At 42.3% G+C, this 22,685-nt stretch overlaps 1 protein-coding gene across 4 annotated transcripts in view; it reads left to right on the forward strand.

Annotated features, from left to right (window-relative positions):
- Positions 1-22,685, forward strand: part of STARD13 (StAR related lipid transfer domain containing 13) — a 252,009-nt gene that overhangs the window by 122,755 nt on the left and 106,569 nt on the right. Inside the window, exon 1 of one of the 4 annotated variants that reach the window (XM_049822917.1) lies at positions 6,280-6,497. The exons of the other annotated variants lie outside the window; for them this stretch is intronic. Coding sequence (XP_049678874.1) covers positions 6,329-6,497 — 169 coding nt within the window. The 5' untranslated portion in view covers positions 6,280-6,328. Of the gene's footprint in view, positions 1-6,279; positions 6,498-22,685 lie in introns of those variants that run through there. 4 annotated transcript variants of the gene reach the window in all.

Raw genomic sequence — 22,685 nt, forward strand, 5'->3', positions numbered from 1 at the left:
GAGCACTTGTGGTGTATTTTCATAAACCTATCCAAGATATGTTTCTTCAGTGGTAATAGCTCCATTAAATTCCATCACTGTGCACTGTGTACCTTTAAGGTGTTTTTTTCTCTGGTATATTTATCAGCACCCAAAAGCTATAGGTTTAATGCCTTCTCAATCAGTATAGTAAGGACCTTCAGTGTCTCCAACCAATTTCTATTTTGACTGCCAGACTAACTAGGTATTGTCATTACATTTTGCCACTTCAGTACTCAGTCCCTTTATAAAAATCATGTATGGATAGTGGACAAAACAGGTTCCAGCGCTAATCTCTGTGGGAGTGCACTGGGGACCTCACCCCATTGTGAACGTGGAATATTTATTACTATTTTTGTTTCCTGTCTTTAAGCAGCCATTAAGCCACAAGTGCCCTTTTCCTTTTTATCCCTGATAGCTGAGCTTCTTTATGATCTCTTGGTAGAGTATCTTGGAGGATCCTTTTTCAAATCTGTTACTATTCATTTTGTTGATTTAACATCTGTGAGCTCCTCTATGGGAGGACTGATGAGAGGAATCACTTCAGCTGTCTTACCATGACCCTTGTCTTCTTGGCTTTTTGCATGTGTCCTTATTTCTGTAAGTTTGCCTGAGTGGCTGGTGGGGCAGTTACCTCCCTTTTCTCCCTACCATCGTTTGTGGCCATAAACGCCCTACTATTGTTGTATGGAGCCTGCATATAATTTCTAATCCTCTGCTTGTATTAGAGCTACCTTCTGTGGTTTGGCGAGGCCACTAATGCTTTTGTAATCAGGAGATACTTGTTATACTGGTGCTATTCACAAAATGTGTGTATCTTAAAATGCAAATGGATAATCCTCTGATGCTGTAACGGGGATGCTAGAACAGAGGAAAAGGATATAATGTGCTATTCAGAAGCCTCTTCTCCTGGTTTGAAGTTTATCAAGGGTGTCTATAAGCCTGTCTTTCATGCATAAGAGGAAGCCTTGCTTAGCAGTACTCATTTTTAAAAGTCACTATCAGACAGTTGACATAGCAGCTGACTTGCCTCCAGAACACATCAGTATCAGGCTTTCCAGTTAAACAATCCTCTGTTGTGATGTTGTGCAGCCATTAGCCGCTTCCATCCCACTTCCCGGCGATGTCGAAATCTCGCAAAAACTATTTTTCTTTTGCCCCAGTCCGGTTCCTGGCAGCCCCTGACGAGCCACAGAGCCTCGGCGCCCCAGCACAGCCTCAGGAAGACGGTCAAAGTGCCGCTGAGCCAGAGGGAAACATTTCTGGCTGTTCTGGAGACCCTGCTGTTTCATGCCCTGTATAAATGAGTTTGCAGCCTGTAGTAATCCCAGCTCAGCTTTCAAACAAACGTCTGCATTCAAACATAAAACATTTTTTCTAAACAGCAAGCAATGAACTTCTGCTTTTAAAAGTCCCGGTCCCAGAGATAGGATTCAAAACACATGAAGTAAGTGAAACCCTCATCATAAACACAGCTTTGGGTTCCCTGCATATGACTTTTTTCTCTTCCTAAGTTTGAGAAAGGAGGAACTGCCTGCTGTTAACACATGAGCTGCTGTGCAGGCATCTGTAAAGGCAGATACAGGTAAGAAATATAAGATGTGTGGATAGAATAGTGAAAAGATATGCAGCTAGGACTCCAATATTGAATATAGGATATATTGCATGTATAGAATATTGGAGTTTTGGCCATAATCCAGCAAACTGAACTGTTCTTCTACCTGCAGAATTATAGAAGGGAATCCAGAGATCAGCAAGTTAAAAGCAGACGCCTGATTTCTTTTCTTCTGTGACTTGGAAACAAGAGTTTCCGGCTTCTTCTAACTACATGTCACTAATGTTAATAACAACTGTGCTCCTCCAGTGGTTAGGAAGCTGTGTTGTTCTCATAGCACCAGTGCTTTCAAATGAAGAGAAGCTATCAAGTTGCCATTTAATTTTAGATGCGATATAACAAGATAAGTGCAACTAACAATAAAAGGGAAATGGGTCAGGGCGAGAAGATTAAGTGGCTGATTACTGTGTGAGAACTGCAGGTTCAATCCAAACCCAAAGAACTCCCCAGCTACGACATCATGGATCTATCTTACAGTTAATTAGGAGGGGTGCATTCTAAGATGTAAGCAGTCCTGTTACATATCTATATATATGGAAATACAAGTGGGAAAGTGCCGTTCATCTCAATTTACCCTCGACTACCCCACTGCCTATAGCATTGCCTCACGCCTATGTGAATAATACTGTAAGGCCAAGGTGGTGTGTAGAAACTCACACTGTTGTTTTGCTCAGAAAAGCTGGTTGTAACTGGATAATTTATTACCAGATACATTTTAGATTTCTAGAGTACAATGCGCTGTTCTCTCCAGCTGATTACGGCACCCTGCTCTCAGTGAAATGGGAGCAGGTCCCAAGTACTGCCTGTGATACTTCAGTAGATACGGGTAGCCCTGGGGCGTTGTTTTCCTGTGAATAGTTTACTCTTTCTCTCTCACACCAAATGCAATTTCAGGGAGAAAAGGTGGCAAAAAGATATAAAAATCAATGAACAGAAAATGAAGTGTTGCAGTTCTGCCTATGAATGCATACAGAGAAGAGTACGCATCCTTGAGCTGACTTTGTCAATTATACTAATACTGTGCAGGTGTCAGTAGCACTGTGCTGTATTAATAAGCCTTTAAGTAAAGATTCCGGATCTTCCAGCAAATTTCAGTATCTATTAAATCACCGATTGTCATGCTAGATGTGACATGTAGGTATTACACTATAGATATGTGTGGGCATTTCTGATTCAGATTTAAAAAAATCACTAATTCCAGCTGTGGTTTTATGAAGGAATCTCCATTCCTGCATGGATCGGTCATGACATGGGAATGTGGGGTTGAGTTTCCATTTTGTAGGCTGTGCTGCTGTCGTGACAGGCTGCAATTTCAGGTGTGTGCTGGAGCTCCCCCTTAGCCTTTGTAAAATGAATGGGGAAGCTTTTATTTTGAAGTGCTTTTATGAGATGCATTAGCATGAAGTTCAGTGTTGCTCTATTAACCATTCCAGAAACAGTCTGTAGACTGAGACTGAAATATTAATTAGCACTCTTATATAACAGCTTAGGCTTCTGTAGTGCTTTTTGTCTGAAAGATTGACAGCCAAAGGGCTTTCCTCATTTGAATGACGCATTTTTGAAAATAAACAGTGAGTGTCAAGGCAGTCACCGAATGAGGAGACAGTCATTTTATAAGTATGCAACAAGGACTACTTCTTTGCTCCGCCACACACAACTTCAAGCACAGGAGCTTTCAAACGAGCACCGCAAGACCAGCTAACTCTTGTTGTTTCTTGTTTTATTTGACTACTATGTAAGTGCTGGACCGGAGCCAAAGAATTCATCCTCAGCAAGGGCAGCGCTCAGCAGCACCGAGCCTGGAGCAGCCCTCCGGCTCTGAGGTTGTGTTTGGACCCTCCTGTCCGGGAGGAAGGGACAGTCATCACCCTGCAACGGAGGCTCCTCATTCTGCCCTTCGTGACCACTGAGATGTGCTGCTGGGGAAGCTGGGGGGACAGCTCTGCCCTGTCGCTTACCCCCTGGGGGGGGGATTTGGGAAGGATGGGCACTGGGACTGGTGCTTTGCTCTCTGTTACAAGCATGTAACTGGGCTTTGTTGAGCCCTTAATGGACTTGTTCCCTGGTGAATCCCTTACTCAGGCTCTTGCCTTGGTTTTTGTTTCTTTGGGCTGGCTTTTGAAGCGTTGCATTTCTATTAAACTTCTTCCTAGTCTTTGGAAATACTGCAAGGAAGAATGCAGAATCCCATTAGCTGAAAAAGTCAATGCATTTTCCAACAGAAAAAGAAATCCCTATGAAAATTGAAACAGAGTGCTATGAAATGTTAATAATTGCTTTTTCCACTAGCAATAGCATTTTATAAATAGAATTAGATCAAAGGACTGTAGATTAATCAAATAAGAATTTCTCCGCATGGTGGTAATGTCTCTTTGGAGAAATACTGTGCACATCATTGACACTCGGGAATCTCTGGGATATTTATTCTTCAAAAGACAGCAGCTGAGTGACCGACGTGCTGACTTGGCAAGCTGGGGTGGGAATGGAAACCATCCCTTCCCTCCTGCTCGGGCTCTCTCCACTTGCACCTGTGCGGCAATCCTGCCTCTCCGCTTTGCACAGCAAGGCAGGGACGAGACTGGTCATTCCCACTCCCTGGCTGCCAGAGAGCAGTCCTGTTTGGGATACAGATGGTAGTGGTGCCACCTCTTTTGTCTTGAGCTTGAAGTCCTGCTGGGAGTCTCAGAGAAGACCATACAGCCACACCTGGGGCAAAACCCAGCAAGTGCAGGACTTGCAGGCGCTGTGGATCATAGTAACGAGTAGTGGAGGCTTTCAGTCTAGAGCATTCATTTTAAATTTCTAGTACCTGGAACTACATTTCTCCATTTTATGGCACTGCAAAAGTCCCACGTCGATTAGGAATAAAATTCATACGGTGTAATGTGAACAGATTGCATCGCAGTAAACCCCTGCCCTAAGAGCGAAATTTTAATGAATAATTGTGAATGAGACAACTCTCCTTTCCCCCCCTCAAGGGCTACCTCTGCCCTTGCAAGCTAGCCTGACCCTGTCCTTTGTGAGCAGGCAGGTCCCAGGCAATGCCACCCCACGGCTCTGCCCCGGTGGGCAGCCTCATCCAGGCTGGGGGTGGGAGGAGAGCTCCCTTGTAGGAAGACGTGTCGTGACATGTTGTTGGCCTCAAGGCCGGAGAACAGGACGCAGACAATAATGTCGCCGCAGGTAGACGTCCCAGTGGAGTCTGGGGAGGTCAAGATCCCCCCATGGGTTGGGATGAGGGTCGAGCCCCTTCTGCCCAGGGCTTGCAGCCGCTCCAGCAGCGCCGTCGGCTCCCCGTCCCCCAGCCTGACACTGGCCTCGTGGCAAGGGGCATGGATCTGGGAGGTGGCAGCACGCTTCCCGAGCCGGGCAGGATCCGTGCTGGATCTGTTTTGGCCAGCCTCCCCCTGCATCAACTCTGCCTTCCCCTGCCTTGCTGCCTGCCCGTGGGTTTTGGCAGGAGCCCACTCAGCCGGACGGTGGGGAAGAGCCTTCCGAGTTGTCTTCATTTCCAGTTTTGTGATACTGTGAAGTTGATCTCCAGGGCTGTGAAATTGCTTCCCGTGGGCAGCAGCGCTCATATCAGAAACTGTCTCGATCACAAAACTCCCTGGCAAGAGGTCTGCTCCCTCAGAAATCAGCTCATGCTAGGTGTGTATTAAACCAAAATATTGGTATTTTAAAATGTAATGGAAAATTATTTGACAGCCATGCTAGGAGGGCATTTTCAGTATATTTTTACTCAGATTTGCTGCCCGCTTGCTGATAAAAACAGCAATGCTCTGCTTCCATTTGATTAACTAAAGAAATGGCATGTTTTGCAAACTCAGTGGTTGATACATAAGACTGAATGAAAACAGATGCCCCTCCGTCTGTTAAAAAAACCCCAAAAGATGTTATGGTGAGGAACCTGGAGAAGAGTGAATGTCTCCATTCCCTTCCCCTCTTTCAGGCTAGGACCAGTTCTTTTTAACACTAATACTAGGGACTCTTAGCTTTTGTTTACTGCTGAGTGCCTGCTGCTAGGCGTTGATTTTTTTTTACTTTTTTTTTCATCCCAAGGGCTTCATTTGTTCCAGCGCTCGTCGTACCGTGCGGTTTTGGGGATTCAGACAGCCCTTCCGTAAACGCACTTTTCCTTGGCAAACAGGGCTGTGATTTTTTCAAAAACAGGCGAGGGCACCTTCTCCAGAGATGAGTCGACGGCTGGGCTGCAGAGGAGGCAGAGGTTTCCTGCAGCCCCGCGTACCCTAAAACAGCCGTTCCCGAGCGGCTTCCAACTTTTTCGTCTTGGCTTTCGAGAGCAGCCCGCTGCAGCCCCTCCGGGCCGGGTAAAGCCCCCACCGCCCGGGGGGGGGAGGGCGGGGGCTGGGGAAGGCCGGCCGGCCCGGTACGGCCCGGCCCGGCTCCAGCCCGGTACGATACGATACGATACGATACGGCCCAGCCTGCCGCGCTTGCTGCCACGGGCTGGACTGGGAGCGATTGGCCCGTGCGGATCATGTGGGAGAAGCAGGAATCCTGAGTTGTAGCTTTTGGCACTCCTTTTTTTTTTTTTTTTTTTTTTTTTTTTCTTTTAAAGCGCTTGCTCTTTTCAGCTCCCTAGGGCTCGTTGCCTCCCCTCTTTTCATTACCCTGATTATAATCTGGAATAGCCACCGCGGAGACAGCCGGGGTGGTTTGCAAGGAGCAGAGATGTTTAAGCAGGTGCCCAGGACTTCGGGCACAGGCTGTTACTACCTGAACTCGGTCTCACCTGAGGGCCAGGAGATGTACTTGCGATTCGATCAAACCGCCAGGCGCCCTCCCTACAGGATGAGCAGGATTCTCGCCCGTCACCAGCTACTGACGAAAATTCAGCAAGGTGAGTTAACTGGCAGAAGCACTCCTTAGCCTGGCGGCGTGGCAGGGTCTGCAGGTCCCCGCTTTCACATGGGAACAGGTTTTAATGCCTCGTGTTTCAGGCTCTTTTCCCGTCTCTATTCTGAACCAATCTGGGTAGAGCCAGAGTTTGAAATAGTCATTCATACCTTTCTGTTTCTACACGTGCACACATACAGTGAGAACCAAGAGACAAACGCTAGTGCATGATTAGCTATTTAACTAAATTATCTTTTAATCATAAACTGTGTGGTAGCTTAGGTGCTGAAGTTCGTCTCTCTTTTCCAACTGGCAGAGCGGTTACTGGCATCAGTACATCTGCTCTGATTGCTACAGGTAAAACCTGCCTGTGGTAAAGTACAGGGACAGAATAGATGATCATCCAGTTAAAAACAAAGTAGAAGTCCAGAGCAGCTGGAAGAAGGCAGCTGGGATGACATCCTTTGGAAACAAGCATGTGTAACTGTCAGAGGATTAGAAAACTTGTCACACATCCTTAAAAGTAATTGCTGACTTGGCTTTCTGCAGCTGCTTATGCAGTCATCCAGACAGTCATTACAGATGTATTGATTTTGTTTTTCTGAATATATATCTATGGCACTAAAGCTAAATGCAGATTGGCCTCAGAACAAATCCTTTGGCCTGTGCGTGCAATTTAAAATCATCTTCAGAGTCGTTAATGCAAAGATAAAAAAATAAAAGCCAACTATACAGATTTTTCCAGATTAAAAAGAAAATCAATACATAATTTTGTACTGATCATAGTTTTGTACAGCACCCTGTTTCCAAGAATACCAGTTTCCAAAGTGGATGTGGTCCTACACACGGAAAAAGAGTATGTCACGTATTTGTCATGGGAAAAAAAATAATCCTGAAGGTAACAGTCACTTTCTTGACAGCTTGCAAAAAGATGTTTGATTCTGCTATCTAAGAGGCAGGCATAGAGTTAAAATCGTTTTACTGTTATGTCTGATAAATATCACAGAAATGTGTGTGAGCTTCTGACCAGCAGCAGTTAAATGGAGTGGCTATTTCTGTGTGTTGCTTTTCAGTAAGATCCTTTATATCCGTAGCTGTCAAACTCTGGCAGAAGTACAGGGATATAGTGATGAAACTTTTATCCCATTTATAAAGAAAACAATACATAATTCTTTGGCCAGCTTTTAAAAAAGATGAAAAAGATAGTTTCTGTGGCAATTAGGAAAATGCAGTTGTTTGCAAGGCAGTCTCAGGAACTGGTCGCTTTTGAAGGATACTGGTCCTTACTGCAGCTCTAATTTCAGGAAGGATATTATGTCATTCTGTGTACCCAGCGTACAGCCTGGGTTGAATGGAAAGAAAGGGTAATTTACTTCTCTCCAGGTTTATCTGAAAATGTTTTGGGGTGCAGTGCTAGTACCAACGGAATTTTCAAGCAGCAGCTGGGGATGAGATGGATTAACACACCTCCTCTACCTGTCCTGGTGCTGTTTTAACGTTCTCTCTTGTAACCCATAACCCATGAGCTGTCCGGCACAGCCAGGGCTGCCACAGTCACCCAGCGGTGCTCAGGCTTTTGACAGGCTGTGTGGTGGGACAGGGAGGAGTTTCCACGTTGTAGCTTTTCTTCCTGCGGCTTGTTGGATGGCTGGTCAGCCTGTGATGAATGACCTCTGCTCCTCTGCCACAGCTTTCCAACCTGTCCTACACAGAGCTGTGGGAAATGGTATTTGTATGGCACTTTGATGATGTAATATATGTTACAGTTGTGATATATGTTACAGTTAAGCATATGAAATATTTGTGTGTTTGGGATCACTAAGAATACATGCTTCCTTCACTTCTTTTATGGATGGAAAACTGGGGACAGAGTCCACTGTTAGTTAAGTGTCAGTTCATTAGCAATTATGAAATTAATGTGTGCAAATAGACACTGCTGTCTGTTTTGCAACACGTGTGTAGGAATACACACATCTAGTGCAAAACCGTAGGCAAGGTACACATTTTTTCTGCAGTGCCCCAAGTAATGACTAATAATTTTGAAACAAGCAGCTGTGTTAGGAATACCAAAAAAGCTAAGTCTAGCTAGTGTAACTCAATCTGAAACCTCCAGTTTACACTCTGGGTGAAAACCCCAGACCCATCCCTCACTGACAAGGCTTTCACCAGGTTGTGCTGGGTCAGCCTGTCGCCCTCTGTGCTTGCCTGGTTCAGACTGTAAGCAGTGTGAGGGTACTGTCCCAGTCCCAGTCCCAGAGGGTACTGGAAGAGTATTGTCATATGGATGAAGGTATCAGCCTGTCCCTTTAGAGGTGAGTGAGTTTTACCCCATTGGCAAGTGGGATTCCTTACTAATGGAGTGCCAGAGAACAACTTATCAAGAATGTGTTGAAAAGTAAATCAGGAGATGCGGGATGACAACCAAAACTTGCTTTCAGTCACCTGGTTGAGTAAAGGATGTAAATCATTATTTAATCTCCTTGAATTTGTATGTCCTTGAATCATACATTTTAAGGCCATTAAGACAATGTATTTGAACCCTGCTACTCCGCAATCTGATCATTTGAATTACAGCATATGTTTAGAAAAACATCCAGCCTGCATTTTATTATCACTGGAGCAGTGAATCCCCCCCTGGTTAATTGCTTTGCTGAAAACAGATATGCCACATGTTTAAGTGCTAAGCTGCCTTGGGGCTTCTTCGAATACCTGCTCTCTGTATATCTTCTGGTGCAGATATTTCTCAGTTGCTGGTTTTCAGACTGGAGGCACCCACAGTAGGAAGCACTGAAGTTTTTACATCAGGGATATTTTTTCTTAGTGAAAGGAATGATTTACGAAACCACAATGTATCCGATTTATAATGTATAAAGCAGTCAAAGCTTCCATTCCAGGATAGGAACCTGGTTCACTGATGAAGTTAATACAAAGTGTTGCATATACTGCTATCTTTTCAGTCATTTGCTGCATGTACTATTCTAAATGATGCTAAATTACTCTATCATATTGTGCAATGTAGCTGTTCTTCCTCCTTTAAAAACACATTTGCTGAAGAAGCTTTCCTTTGTATTTTCCTTTGGTGTTAGTTAAAAATAAACTAAATGAATCATTAGAGGAATTATGCTATTTAATAATTTCTAAAAAGAAAACCACCACAAGGGAAATGAAAGGAACTAGACTGTTATTTTAATCAGATCATACTTTGAAAGTCCTAAATACTTGGTTTATGTACACCACCGACTCCTTGAGGCAGAATTATGTGGTGGCCTGTGGATGTGAGTAGTAATTATCTGTCTGATATTAAATAGGTATTTTCAAAATGTGATCTTTGATGATTCCCTTTCCCCCATAAGCCCGTTAGTTTCCACGATGAAGGGGACACATGCCTCAGCATAAAGGAACAGGGTGTAGCATGCTTGGTCTGAGGTGTTTACTCAGACTGTGTATGCAGTAACTGTATGAGAATTCATTAATGATTACTCATGTTCTCTTTAAATAAATAAGGTGGTGACTTTCGAGAGTTTATATTACATGAGTCACAAAGTTGTTATTTCTTTCACAGTACATGGCTAAATTCAGTGCAGAGCAGAAAATATAAAAAGTAGCTGCAGGTGAAAAGTAATGAAGAATTAAGGCCATACTCTGAAAATGTTAAAATGAAATCATCGACTGTGTGGTGCAAGTAGAGTGTAAGTCAAGGTGAACAAAGCCACATCTGTCCCAGCACAGCTAGGCATTGCTGGTAGAGAAGTGTCCCCATTCATCTACAGTAGAATTTGATTCTTAGACTGCACTTTCAGTAAGAAAATAATATGAAGAAACAAATGAAAATAAGACAAATTCCTATTCTCAGTGAGTAAATTCCTGCCCAGAGTGAGTAATGCTCTGTGATTTGTCTCAGTTTATGTCCATAGGCAAGAGCAGTTGAAGAGAATTGTTCGATGGAGCGATCTCAAAGCAGACTTTAACTTTTCAAGGCAAACTCTCTGTTCAACACTCAGCAGATGTTTTACATGTTGCAAGTTCAGTTTTGATCTTTTATGAGTACTGTTGCCTCTGTGTCACCTGCATTTGTCTGGTTTGAGTGAGTGTTAGAGGTACAAACAAATACACTTTTCTGTCTACAGTCTTCCCTTTGGAGCTAGTTCCATGTGTTTAATTCTTCTCTTTTTTTAAGCATAAGTACAGTTTGTGGAAAGTGTTACAGAGGGATGCAAGTGACTTGGCAAAAAAATTCTGCATTTTAGGCGACTTTAAAATTCAACTGTTAATGTAAAACAAGCTGTAATATACTCCCATACTCAAAAGGAGAACTTGGAAGTCATGTTAAGTGAAAACGCTGCAGTCGTAGTCTGCATTAAAAAAGCCCAGATCATATTCTGGATATGCACACAGGTACGGAGTACCTGTCCATCCCTGGAGATGGGAAGCAGGATACAATTATGTAATTAAAGACTGTGGTTTTGTTCAGACACACAAGGAGTACAAAATGTGGTTGTTCAGGTAACCTGAACCCTAGCATTTCCCACATTCTGGATGCTGGCCACTTTACCTACACATCTTTAAACCTCAGGAAAGTAAAAGATTAAACAACAAGATTTAGCCTTGGCAGTAATGATACGAACACCCCCGCTCAGGTCATCTCTGACCAGTGCCAGTGACCTACTGCCTCTTGACCTTGTGGGGTAGGTAACTCATGGCAGTAGCAGTTTGTAGTGCCCGTTCAACCCCTGGTGCCTCCACTTGTGGTGGCCCAGTGTCTCTGCTCCAGCCCAGGCACGCAGGAGAAGACAGGTCTGGGGCCGAGGTGGCACCGCGGGGAACGTCTCAGCTGCAGAGCTGCTTTGCAGACCTCAGCTGGGACATGGTCCATCACCCTCTCTGGCATCAGACATGGTGGGTCAGGTGTGTGTTCACAGCAGAGGGATCTTTGGGTCGATTATATCAAGTCTGTGAAAACTGTGTTTCTTCTAGTATCTAAAGAACCATTAGAAACTGAGACCCTACATCACATGAAGCTTCTTCACCATCATGTTTCCTTCCTTACACACTCTTTCCTCAAGTCCTTAGCCCTAAACTTGGAGAAACTAGAGTTTTTCTATTAAATTGTAGGATTTCTTTAAAAATAATTTTTCTAAACTTGTACTCTGAAATGAAGTATTGCTGTGAAGCTTTCACACAAGAAAATGTGAACATCCTGAGGTGTGTTTATGAAATAAAAATATAATTAAATAGTAGTGCAAAAGATTGCAGTCCAGCTAATTAAAGTTTAAAAAAGTTGTGCTTGATAGACAACAGGACATTTGAAAGGGAGAAACCATCACTGGAGCCACTGCCTAGCAAAGAGGTTCAAAAGCTGAAATTATCAAGAAATACCTGTGTGGTATGTATGAAGAAATGACCTGTGTGGTACTGGAGATCAGACTCAATGACGGCAGTGGTTCCTTGTGGCCTTATAACTTCACAGCCACTGAATGTCAGTGACACTTCTGCTGACACATGCAGGTTGGACACCAAGAAGTAAATCTTGGCTCTCCTTTTAAATTAGGGGACTTTTGCTCTCGATTTCACTGAAAGCAGGATTTCAGCCAAGGTGAAATCTTGAGACATTTTTGTTCTGAAATTATTTGTGGTAAAATGAACAGCTGTGGTTGTGCTATAGATCTTGCTGTATTGATCACTGAGGAGATTTTTAATTCTCACATTAACCCTATTGTATAATTAGAGCCAGTAATGTTAAAAGACATTTAAGCCAATAAATGCAAGATGTATGCTGAATAAATGAATCATTAGAGTAATAATACTTGGGTGGTTTTTTTTTTAGTTTGAATTTAGAAGAAGTGATAAGTCACTGGGGTATATAAAATGCTACATAACAGAAGTAAAATAGAAATTACTCACAAAAATAGATTAATTAAGAGAATCTGTACATAGCACTTTTGTTACTGAGAGACTCTTATGTCTGTATTTATACATAAATCCCTGAAAATAAAGTGCAGTACTTGTACCATGAGCACCGTAAGTGTTAATTAAAAAAATCTGCAGTTTTAGGTTCCAGCCACATATTATTTTTCTCTCTAGGCAATAGATCCTTATGGACTTTTTTTTCCATTTTGATTCAAATGCAAACTATGAAATCAGTGATAGCATCTTAGCCATAGTCATTGTTTTTATCTTACTCGTATCACACAATATTCTTAGACTTTTAGTTGCACTTAAACAATTATATGAGCTGTTTCATATAGGGCATCCCATATATTTAAATTAGTGCCTAAGCCTCTAATGGAAGGGACTGAGAAAACAGGTCCCTTGAAGTTAGGTTATCAGGTTATTAAACAATTGTCCATAGTTGAGTTTGCTACACGTTGTAGCCCCTTTCAACAGTAAAGTGCTCAGTTATATGGCCTGTGGGCTTGATGCAGTCTATGCTAGTTGTGTCATTTCTTATTTATACTTATTTTACAGGTATTTGAATGTGGGCAAGTCAGTGAACCCTCATCTTCATGCCTCGTAAAATTCTCATGTGTTGTACTTTTTGCTTAAAAACCTTTTGAGTTTCCCCTTTCGGGTTCAGTTCAATGGGTCAGCTCTGCTTACTGGAGCAAATCATCACAATGTTAATTGCACACCATAATCTAGTGGGGCAGAGGAGGGCCTGAGCACCTTGAGCTGCACTATTTGGAAGGTATTGAAGAGCAGACAGCATGATTCAGAGAACTTGTGAGTATTATGGCTTAGCTGAAAAGAATGTGCGTGACTCAGTCTGAAAACATTTTGTGGCTATTCGTCTCTCATCTGTTACAGGACTGAGTAGGTTAATACTGCTGGGAGAAGAAAATCACTCCATAGCACTTCAGACTACATAGGGTTTTGACTAACATACATCCACAGATGAGCAGAAGTTTCTGTCCTTGTGATAAGTTAGGCTAACTCGGAGAAATAACTTAGTTTAAAACAGGGGCTGCGCAGTGCGTCTTAACGTAAATACCATCTGCCAAGCAGGGAAGCTGCCTTGCTGGAACATACCAGACGTTTTGCTTTCCGCTCAAAGGCCTTTGCCAAAGAAGGACTCAGTCCTGCAACTTACTCAGATGAATCTTCCTCTGTTCTAAAGGAGCAAAATAATAAATCCTAATAATGTCAACTGGTATTGTTTTAATGAGCTAGATATTGCAGCCCTTTGGCAATAGTTGTGCTCTCTTTTAATAGGATTGTGGTTGGAGGAAGGTCTGTTTGTATGAGCAAAGTTTTCAGCATTTGGAAGCAAAATCTGTATATATTTATTGTTGTCTCTCTGATTTAGTCCTAATGGCCTAAAGGGTATCTGACTTTTTCCCCCTTCATGTGTCACTAGTGTCTTTCATGGTTTGTTTATTTTATTGATTGTGCTGTGCTTATTTCTAATTCTCCATCACTTGAGTGGTTTAGGAGTATGGAAAAAAGCAGTAAGTTCAAAGCGGAATCTAATTTAATTCTCGCTTTTATCTCTTTAGTCACAAACACACACCCACCAGCATCCCCTACCCCCAAACCCTGCCATTTTCTGGGAGATTTCTCAGCTTCCTTCTTGAAATCACATTTGCAGGAAAAAATGACACCCTCTCATTAAGGAAAGGCATTTACTTAAAGGCTGCAGTACAGCTTTTACTGCCGCATGTGTCCAGAAGCGAGGATGATGGTACAGCTTTTACGCTTCCCTAACACTTCTCTAGAAGGGAGCTGCTCCTTCTGCAAACCCCCCAGCACATGCTGAACCCTGTGGTTTTTCTCTAGATCTCTAACAGCTCTTTGTCCTTCCTTACTACGTGTGTCCTTTGGGCCACTACTTCAACATGCATTATCCGCATTATCTAGAAGCTGCTGCTTGCAGATATTAGGTGTTAACACGTCATGTTCCTGTGTTGGTACTAGGCTTATGGCAGTAAAATGTCCCTCTGAGCCTGAGTGGGCATATCTGTACTGTTAAATAAAAGGGATGGGAGGTGAGCTGGAGTACTCTCTGCTCCGCTGAACAGATGACTCCCTGGCTCTGTTTTGGCCTTCTCCAGCTAGCTCAACCCAGGGCAAGTTTGTGGGAGAGAGGACTAGTCCTAGGTAGTGTGGACATCAGCTGAGTGATGCCACTTGACCAAAAAACAAGAATCAGGCTGTCTTTCATTTATCAGTCTAAATGTAACCACTCTTGCCACTTCCACAGAAAATGCAAAATTAGGAGAAATCTTGCTGCACAGATCTAACATTAATGTTTCTTTAGTATTTACTCCCCAAAAGTTGAAAATTTCTTGCTGTAATACAATTTTTAATGCTTTAAGTTTCTGAAGGAAATATGCAAAAGTAAATGTATCCTATCATGAACTGCCATTCCGTTCCTGCATAAATGAAGAAATAAATTCTGTTAAAAAGCCAGCTACTTGAGTCTTTTTCATGATTTTATACTGTGCAGCAGACAGTTCACATTAGGTAACCACAACCCCATTCTTCTTTTGAAATCAATCCCGAATTTGTGTAAAATCAGAACCTGCAAAGACTACTCCAAATAATTAGATCATATTGCTCATCCCAAGAACTGCAGCATCATCGAGCATCCTTCCAAAGGACCTAAGATTTGAAAAGGGACCAAAGATGAAAGATGACTCTAGATTTGAGAAGGAAGAAGTGTCTCTGTCAATATTCGGATGGCACAAGCGCAGGACTCGTGTGAAAGGCACAGTCCTTTTTCATCCTTTTAGCTTCAGGAAGCGGCAGAACGATTAGTTTTTCCTAGTCTCCAACTGGTGTGGAAGTGGGAGTCTGGACAGGACAAGACTCCCAGAGCTGTACAATGTGGCTTTTTCATAATATGTCTGGCAAACTTGAATCTTCTGTGGGATGAATCTGAGTTTTGTGTCTTTAATTGCATCTGATGGCGGCAGCTGAATATCTAATCATTTTGTAACTTCAGAGACAATGGCTTTCTCTTCCTGCAAACATTTATCTGAGGGGGATAATGTAAAATCCAAAAGTTAATGCTTGGCACAGGCAGTGAGGCCGTAAGTCCTTGGCTTTTTAATTTTTCTCCTTTTTCTTTTCATTTTTACCGCTGTATTTATATATATTTCTGAGGACTTTTTAAAACCGCTGTTCTGTCAGCTTCACTTTGTTAAAAATGTGGCGGTCTGCCTAGGTCCCATCCAGAGTTAAGTGGAGTTTCCTATTTTTTTAAATGCAGCAAGCATCGGACTATATCTCTTTTAAAAGCCCCTTCCAAATTAACAGGGTGAGATATTCAGAATACTTTGTCCAAAACCACTTTATCATTCAACCTGCTGATTCTGCATTAAAACCAGGCACTCCTGCCAAAACCCGAGCCATTGCAGCAAAAGCTGCATTTCACTGCCTGAGTGATGTAGCCTGGATCGAATAGCACCAGCACCGATTCACGGCCGGGATTGTTCTGTCTTCATCCAGCAATTCACGCCAAAAGCCAGAGCTGTCTTCGTCCTGCCAATGGCCATTCGGACACGGCGTGAGTGGTGGTATCTGAGGCGATGCATGGCTGCAATTCATCTCTGAGATGCTTCAGGCCGTCCCTCCCCAGCAGCTCACGGCCCTGACGTCCCTGTCGCGGGGCCGTGGGTACCAGCCGGAGGAGATGGGGTGCCCTTGCTCTTGCACGTGGGGCACGAGGTTTTGTCTGTTCAGGCCAAGAACGATCTATTCACCGTCAGCTTCTGAAGGAAGGAGAAAATTTCCGGTGACATTTTAATTCTCTTTTATGCAGAGCTATTTTTAGATGGTGCTGCTGCCAGTCATGTCAAACGCTTTGTGCCTTTTGAGTTTTCGCTGAACTGCATAATAAGCATTTCAGCTCCCTGGCGCATAATGGCAGTGTTATTTGCTGAAAGTCTTATTATTTCAAGTGGCCTCTTATCTTAAGATCAATTCATTAGTTCTGGCCTCTGAAGTTTAAGAGGAAACAATTGCAATTGCTAAAAAAATAAATCTAAATTAAATTTTTTTTCAGTAATACTTATTTTCTCTAATATCAGGTTCTGAAAGTCCGTTTTAAGACTGACAAAGCAGATGATCCATATTTCAAGGCTGCAATCTGGCCTCTGACACCCACAGCCAAGTTGTTAAGCTGAGTGCGAGAACTGGACTATCGCTGAGGGAAATTTAGTACCTTTTCCGTTATTTGGATTATCTTTTTGGTCTGAGAGTGCAAACCACTTCGCACCTCAGGTGCTCACAGAAAGCCAACAGCAATGAGAGCTGCGAGGAGGGGTCACATACATTCCTGTTAGCCCTGTTGTACACTGCTACCCCCCACAGTCGCTAGTCCAGGGGCTAATGCTGGCAGACAGAGGGTGGCCCAGAGCCCAGCACGTCTCCCAAAACCCACCCATGAAGTACTGCTGTGGCTCTGTTACTGCTGTCAGCCAGGCTTGCTGGGGGATGGAGCTCAGGTGCATGGACATGAGGCATCAGGTGGACACACGCGAGAGCAGAGTAAGATTATGTCGGCTGATTGCACTATGGAGTAGAGCTGAGCAGCCAGTTTGCCTGGTTTTATCTATCTGTCTGACTATCTATCTTTGTATATATATTTTTATAGATATTTGTATATATATTTATATAATTTTATAAGCTTAAAAATTAGATTTCTGAGGGCACTAGGCACTTTAAGTACAAAGATTTAAGTAGTTTGCTGTTGCTGGAGATTGCAATGACCCAGAATTTTCTCATCCGCCCAGGACGCAGGGAGCGCTGCTTAGTACCAGACCCAGCAATCCACCCTCATCTTTCTGCAGAATATCCTGTCAGCTCTTAGAGGTGTGAAACGAATACAATTCTGTAGTCATTTAACTGATTTATGTAGAAATTAAGATTTCAAAAAGTATAGAAATCAATAGTTTTGCCCCATGCAACTATCATTTCACCATCCTGCTTTGCTTTATTCTGACAGTACTTGGGTCTTGCACTTTTCTGGCACTGGGGGAACTGGTCTCCAGAAAGCTTCGTTCATTAGTTCTCTGATGGCCTCCAGTTAGGACCACTGGCCTTGGTTGCTTAAGGCGTCCTCATCTGGACTGCATCTACAAACAGCAACCTGCAAGAAGTGTCATATGGAAAAAAGACGGTATGTTACTTTAGCCCTGGTTTGGGAATGTTTCCTGCTTCCTTGACAGTAATGATATTTTGGACTAGTAGTGCCCTGACATCAGAGGCTTTGATCCAAACCAGTTATTTTTTCATAACTAAGCACACATGGGTTATTCAAGAAACCATTTGTTTACTTGACTTTAACCAAGTAATTATGTGTTAATCAGAAATGGCTCAGACCTTTGAAGTTGCATTGTTCTAGAACGTTGTGTTTTGGACCACTTCTGTAGGAGACTTTGGCTAAGAAAAATGCTGCATTGCTGTTAGACTCTCATTGGACATAGGACCTAAAGTTGTTGTACAAGCAGACAGACAGTCATCACCAGCGGCTGCATATGAAGTTATGTGAGAACTAGGGGAGGACTGTAGTCTAAAATCCTGCAAATAGCCCATCTTAAGGCTTTAATGAGGACCAATATAAAACTACTGGCATTTTCATTGTAGCTCTACAGAGCCATTGACTCCCCACACTGGCAGGGCTTTTTATAGCCCCATGGTGCCTGCTGACTGATTCTGAGAGCAGAAAGTTTTGCAAAACACACTGGTCCCAATAAAGAGAGGCTGTAGCTTTTAAAATACAAGCAGAATACAGATTATACAGAATTTTAAGGATAAGGATGGAAGTAGTTGTGTGTGTATGTTTTCTTGTTCAGCAAAATGTTTCTGTTATTACAATGCTTTCTTCTTCCTGAGCACCTGAAGCTGGGAGGGGTTTTTTTGGTCTTAACTTTGGTCTTAATTTTCTGCTCTTAACTATTGCTATATAGTTTTGTAGAAAACGTATGAAAAACTGAAATGGTAAAATAGTTGTCTTTAGTGAATGTTCAGTAGAAATGGCCACAATCCATTTAAAGTGAATCAAAAGTACACCACCCATTTTTTAAAAGTACTCCTTATTGACTATGTAGCAGCTGGAAAACTATAGCAAGTTTTAATTATCTTCAGAAAACAAAAAGCTCTTGCCAACACATGCTGGTTATTATCAGCAGCTGCTGTACGCTGACATACTCTTTCAGCTCATGTGAAGCTCAGCTGTCTTGAACAATCACTGTAAAATGTAAAATAGATTTATAGTGATGATCGTTTCTTGTTAGATACTTAACTACTGATGTAATTCGTACTGAATTTAGGTTCACGTCTTTGTTTAAGCTGTAATAAAATTACATAAAACTACGATTAATATTTCATGTAATAGGTGCAAATAGCATGCAACAGGAATTTAAAATATTGACCTGTGGTGCTTTTTTAAGAATTCATTAAAAAGAATCAAATTCCCTGTTGTCATGGTTTTAGCATTCATATAAATGTAAAATTTGACTTTCTGCCTTTGAGTAACAATGACTACAACTTTATCACAATGAAAAAGGTAAAAATTAATTTGCGGATTTAAACAGAAATCTTTATCTTTTATGTCATCCTTCTGTTAGCAGAATTGGAGATGTTTATGGTAGTGGCTGTTGTCAAATCAGATGCTGCGATTTTTTAAATTGCATAATTTAGTAGAGTTTGGGTTTTTAATGACATTAATGTACTCTTCAGAATCTGAGACACTAAGAGATAGATGCAACATTTATCTGCATCTATTATTATGCTTCCGTGTCCTGCAGAAAGACACATAGGTGTGGTAAATTCTTTTTCAATATATCTAGAGCCTGCATCTTCTCCAAACTGGAAAATTTGTGATTAACTCAATTTTCTGTTACCTTATATTCTCCGTGATATCTTTTAGTTTTGCACTGACAAAGTAAGTAAAAGGTCTCAGGCAATCTGTAAAATGTTTTGTTTAGTCATTTGCACCAGGGCAATTTTAGACCCTTTCTTGTTGACGTGAGTGAGTGACTGAGATTTGATGGTTTCTGTTCTGAAGCTTAACCTGGAGGGAACTGTTAATTCAGCAGACTCGACTCTTGACATTTTAAATTCTTCTTCAATCTGGATTAAAAATATGCATGAGACTACATAGTTGTATTTTACTGAAAAGATTATTGACTTTTGGACTTGAGTTTTCACCCAATCTGTTCTTTAATCAAATTACAATCTACTGAAATACAGTTCAAATTCTAGTTTAAGTAGGACTCAGGTGACATTCACTAGAAAACAGGTGGTGTACATATGGTTACATACTGTCTTCACACCAGCTATGTAAGGGACATTTTTGTTTGCTGTCTCAGAGACCCAGAGTTCAGATCCCTGAACAGATCCCAGCAAAGAAAAACACTGCTGAAAAAAAACAGCTCTAGTTTGCAGACAAATAATCTATGCAGGAGCATCACAGTAGAATCACAAAGTGCAATAAATACACCTGGTTGTAGTCTGGTATTCAGAAACCATGACTGCTGGTTTGATGACAGTCTACTTTGCTGAACCTTATTAAAACCCCCAAAACTTCAATGAACAATAACCTCCCAGCCATTGAGACCAAAGACCTTACAGAATCACAGAATAATTTAGGTTGGAAGAGGCATTGGGGGTTCATGTAGTCCAACCCTGCTCAGAGCAGGGACAGCTAGATCAGGTTGCTCGGGGCCTTGTCAGGTTTAGTTCTGAGTGTCTCCAAGGTCTGGTATACCACAACTTCCACAACTTACCTGGGCAACTTGTGCCAGCATTTGACCATCCTTGTGGTGAATTTTCTTTTCCCTTATATCTAACTGGATTTCCAATGCTGCGACTTGTTTCTGTTGCCTTTCATCCTACAGCTGTGTACCTCTAAAAAGAGTCTGGCTCCACTTTCCTGTTAAGTAGATGAAGCCAGCAACAAGCTCTCCTAGCCTTAGCCTTTTCTTCTTAAGGTTGAACAAACCCGGCTCTGCCAGCCTTCCCTCCTATGTCAAGTGCTTCAGCCCTCTGACCATCTTGATGACCCTCTGCAGGGCTTGCTCTGGTACGCCCATAACTTTCTTGCACTGGGCAACCCCAAACTGAACAGAGCAGTCTCACAAGTGTGGATCAGAGAGGAACGATCACTTACCTTGATCTGCTGGCTACATCCTTCCTAACAGATTAGCCCAGTATGAGGGTGGCCTCCTTGGCCTACTCATGTTTATTGTCCAACAGGACGCTGGAGTTCTTTTTTGCAAGGGCCATCGCTGTCCATTTACCCCCAGCCTGCCTTGTTGCACAGGGTTATTCCATCCCAGCTGCAGGACTTTACATTTACCTATGTTGAAGGGTATGAGATTCCTGTCAGCCAATTTCTCCAGCCTGTCAAGGTCGCTTTGAAGAGCAGCCTTCCAGCATATCAACCACTTCTCCACAGTTTGGTATCATCCACAAACTTGCTGAGAGTGTACTTCTTTCCATCACCCAGGTTGTTAATAAAGACATTAAACAGTATCAGTCCAGTATCAGTCCCTGAAGGATGCCACTAGTAACCAACTACCAGTTGGACTTTGTACTGCTAATCACAAAGTCTGAGAGTAGCGGACCAGCCAGTCGTCACCCACATTACCTATCGTTCACTTACCTGGTTTGGCTATAAGGATGCTATGGGAGACCAAGTCAAAGACAAGCCAGCTTGTTCTTTCTCCATCCCTAACAACCACCACGGAACAGCCCACTGGTTACGGTGTACTTAATACTGTGTCTGTAAATGACCCAAGTTCAAGATCTTGCCCACATTCCTACAGCATAAGCAACGGTAAACCTTTCTCACTTGTAAGTCTCGTCCTCTTCAGTTTTATAAAAGTTAGTAACTATGCGTCATCACAGATAATTGAACCAGGACCTCCAACTTCGCTGATCTGTGCCATAAGCACTATGCTGCAAAGTCAATCTCTGTAGACCTTCTGGTTCTGTAAGGTACTCAGTATTGTATCCATAATTCATTGAATGACACTAACCTGCAGTTCCTTTGCAGTCTTTAAATGGGAAAATATGGTGAAAGCAGAGAAAAATTAATCTACTCTGCAGCCTTGTTTACTTGTGTTTTGTCTTGGTAAGCTGTTGATGTGTATTTAGTCAAGTCCAATGAGTTGAGGCCATTTGAATTAAAATGTTTTATACCAGCCCGACGAGGTGCATATTAGTGTAAGAAAATACAGGGCAAAGGATAGATACAGGGCGAGATAACAGGGGAGCGGCAGGTCTGTTCCACCCTTCCCAGTATCATTACTTCCCGGGTACAGCATGAGGTGGGGCCATGCTGGCAGAGCAGCTGAAGAAGCCACAACCGAGATCAAATATAAGGCAGAGGAGGGGTAAAGAGACACACAAGGTGGGTCACTGCTGCAGGAGATAGAGGAGTCCACCAAAAATATCCAGGGCTGCTGAATCAGAAGTTGTTTTTCACCCTGACTTCTGAGTCTCATTCTTGCCAGCGGCAATGGAGAGCTGTATTTAAACTGCCATTACCTATCCAGGATTACAAATATGACTCAGGTAAATGAGGGCAAGTACATGCAGGTCTACTGCAGGGATGTACACCTAAGAAAATGAATCTGCACGGTTTTTTATTCCTATGAAAACAGAAGAGTTTGGAGCTAAGAATAGGCATCTGGTTATTGTTACCTACCTTTTTTTGTATCCTCTGTCCCAATTCCTATCAGTAGAGGAAAAATAAAAATCCTAGATAACAAATGCATACAAAAAATTACTTATTCTTTCTAGCAAACATTTAAAAGGCTATTGCAGGTTTCTTTTTTTATGATCGGTAATTGGTCTGGAGGAATCAGCTTAGCCAGATAAATAGTTTTACTGGTTTTCACTATGATGGCTTTACTATTAAAGTCACTCATAAAAGAAGGTAGCTCTGAAGTACTGGCTTAAAGGATTTTGACCTAAAAAAGCCTGAAGGACTTCAGATTAGAAGGAATCCACTGTTATTCTGCATCTAGAAAACCTAGAAAACCTTACTAGAGTCTCCTCTTAATTGGAATGTTTCGTACCACATCAAAAACTAGAAACAGTTCCCACTGGCTAGCAGAAATAATTAAGCTTACCATTTATTATAAGTGGTGCTGTGTGTTTTCAAAGCAAAGCGTGATTTTAAAGATGTATTTTTTGAACATGCCTGACCCTCCTCCCCAGACCATTTGAAACCCTTGAGGTA

Source organism: Accipiter gentilis, chromosome 19, assembly GCF_929443795.1.
Source record: "Accipiter gentilis chromosome 19, bAccGen1.1, whole genome shotgun sequence".
NCBI lineage: Eukaryota > Metazoa > Chordata > Aves > Accipitriformes > Accipitridae > Astur > Astur gentilis.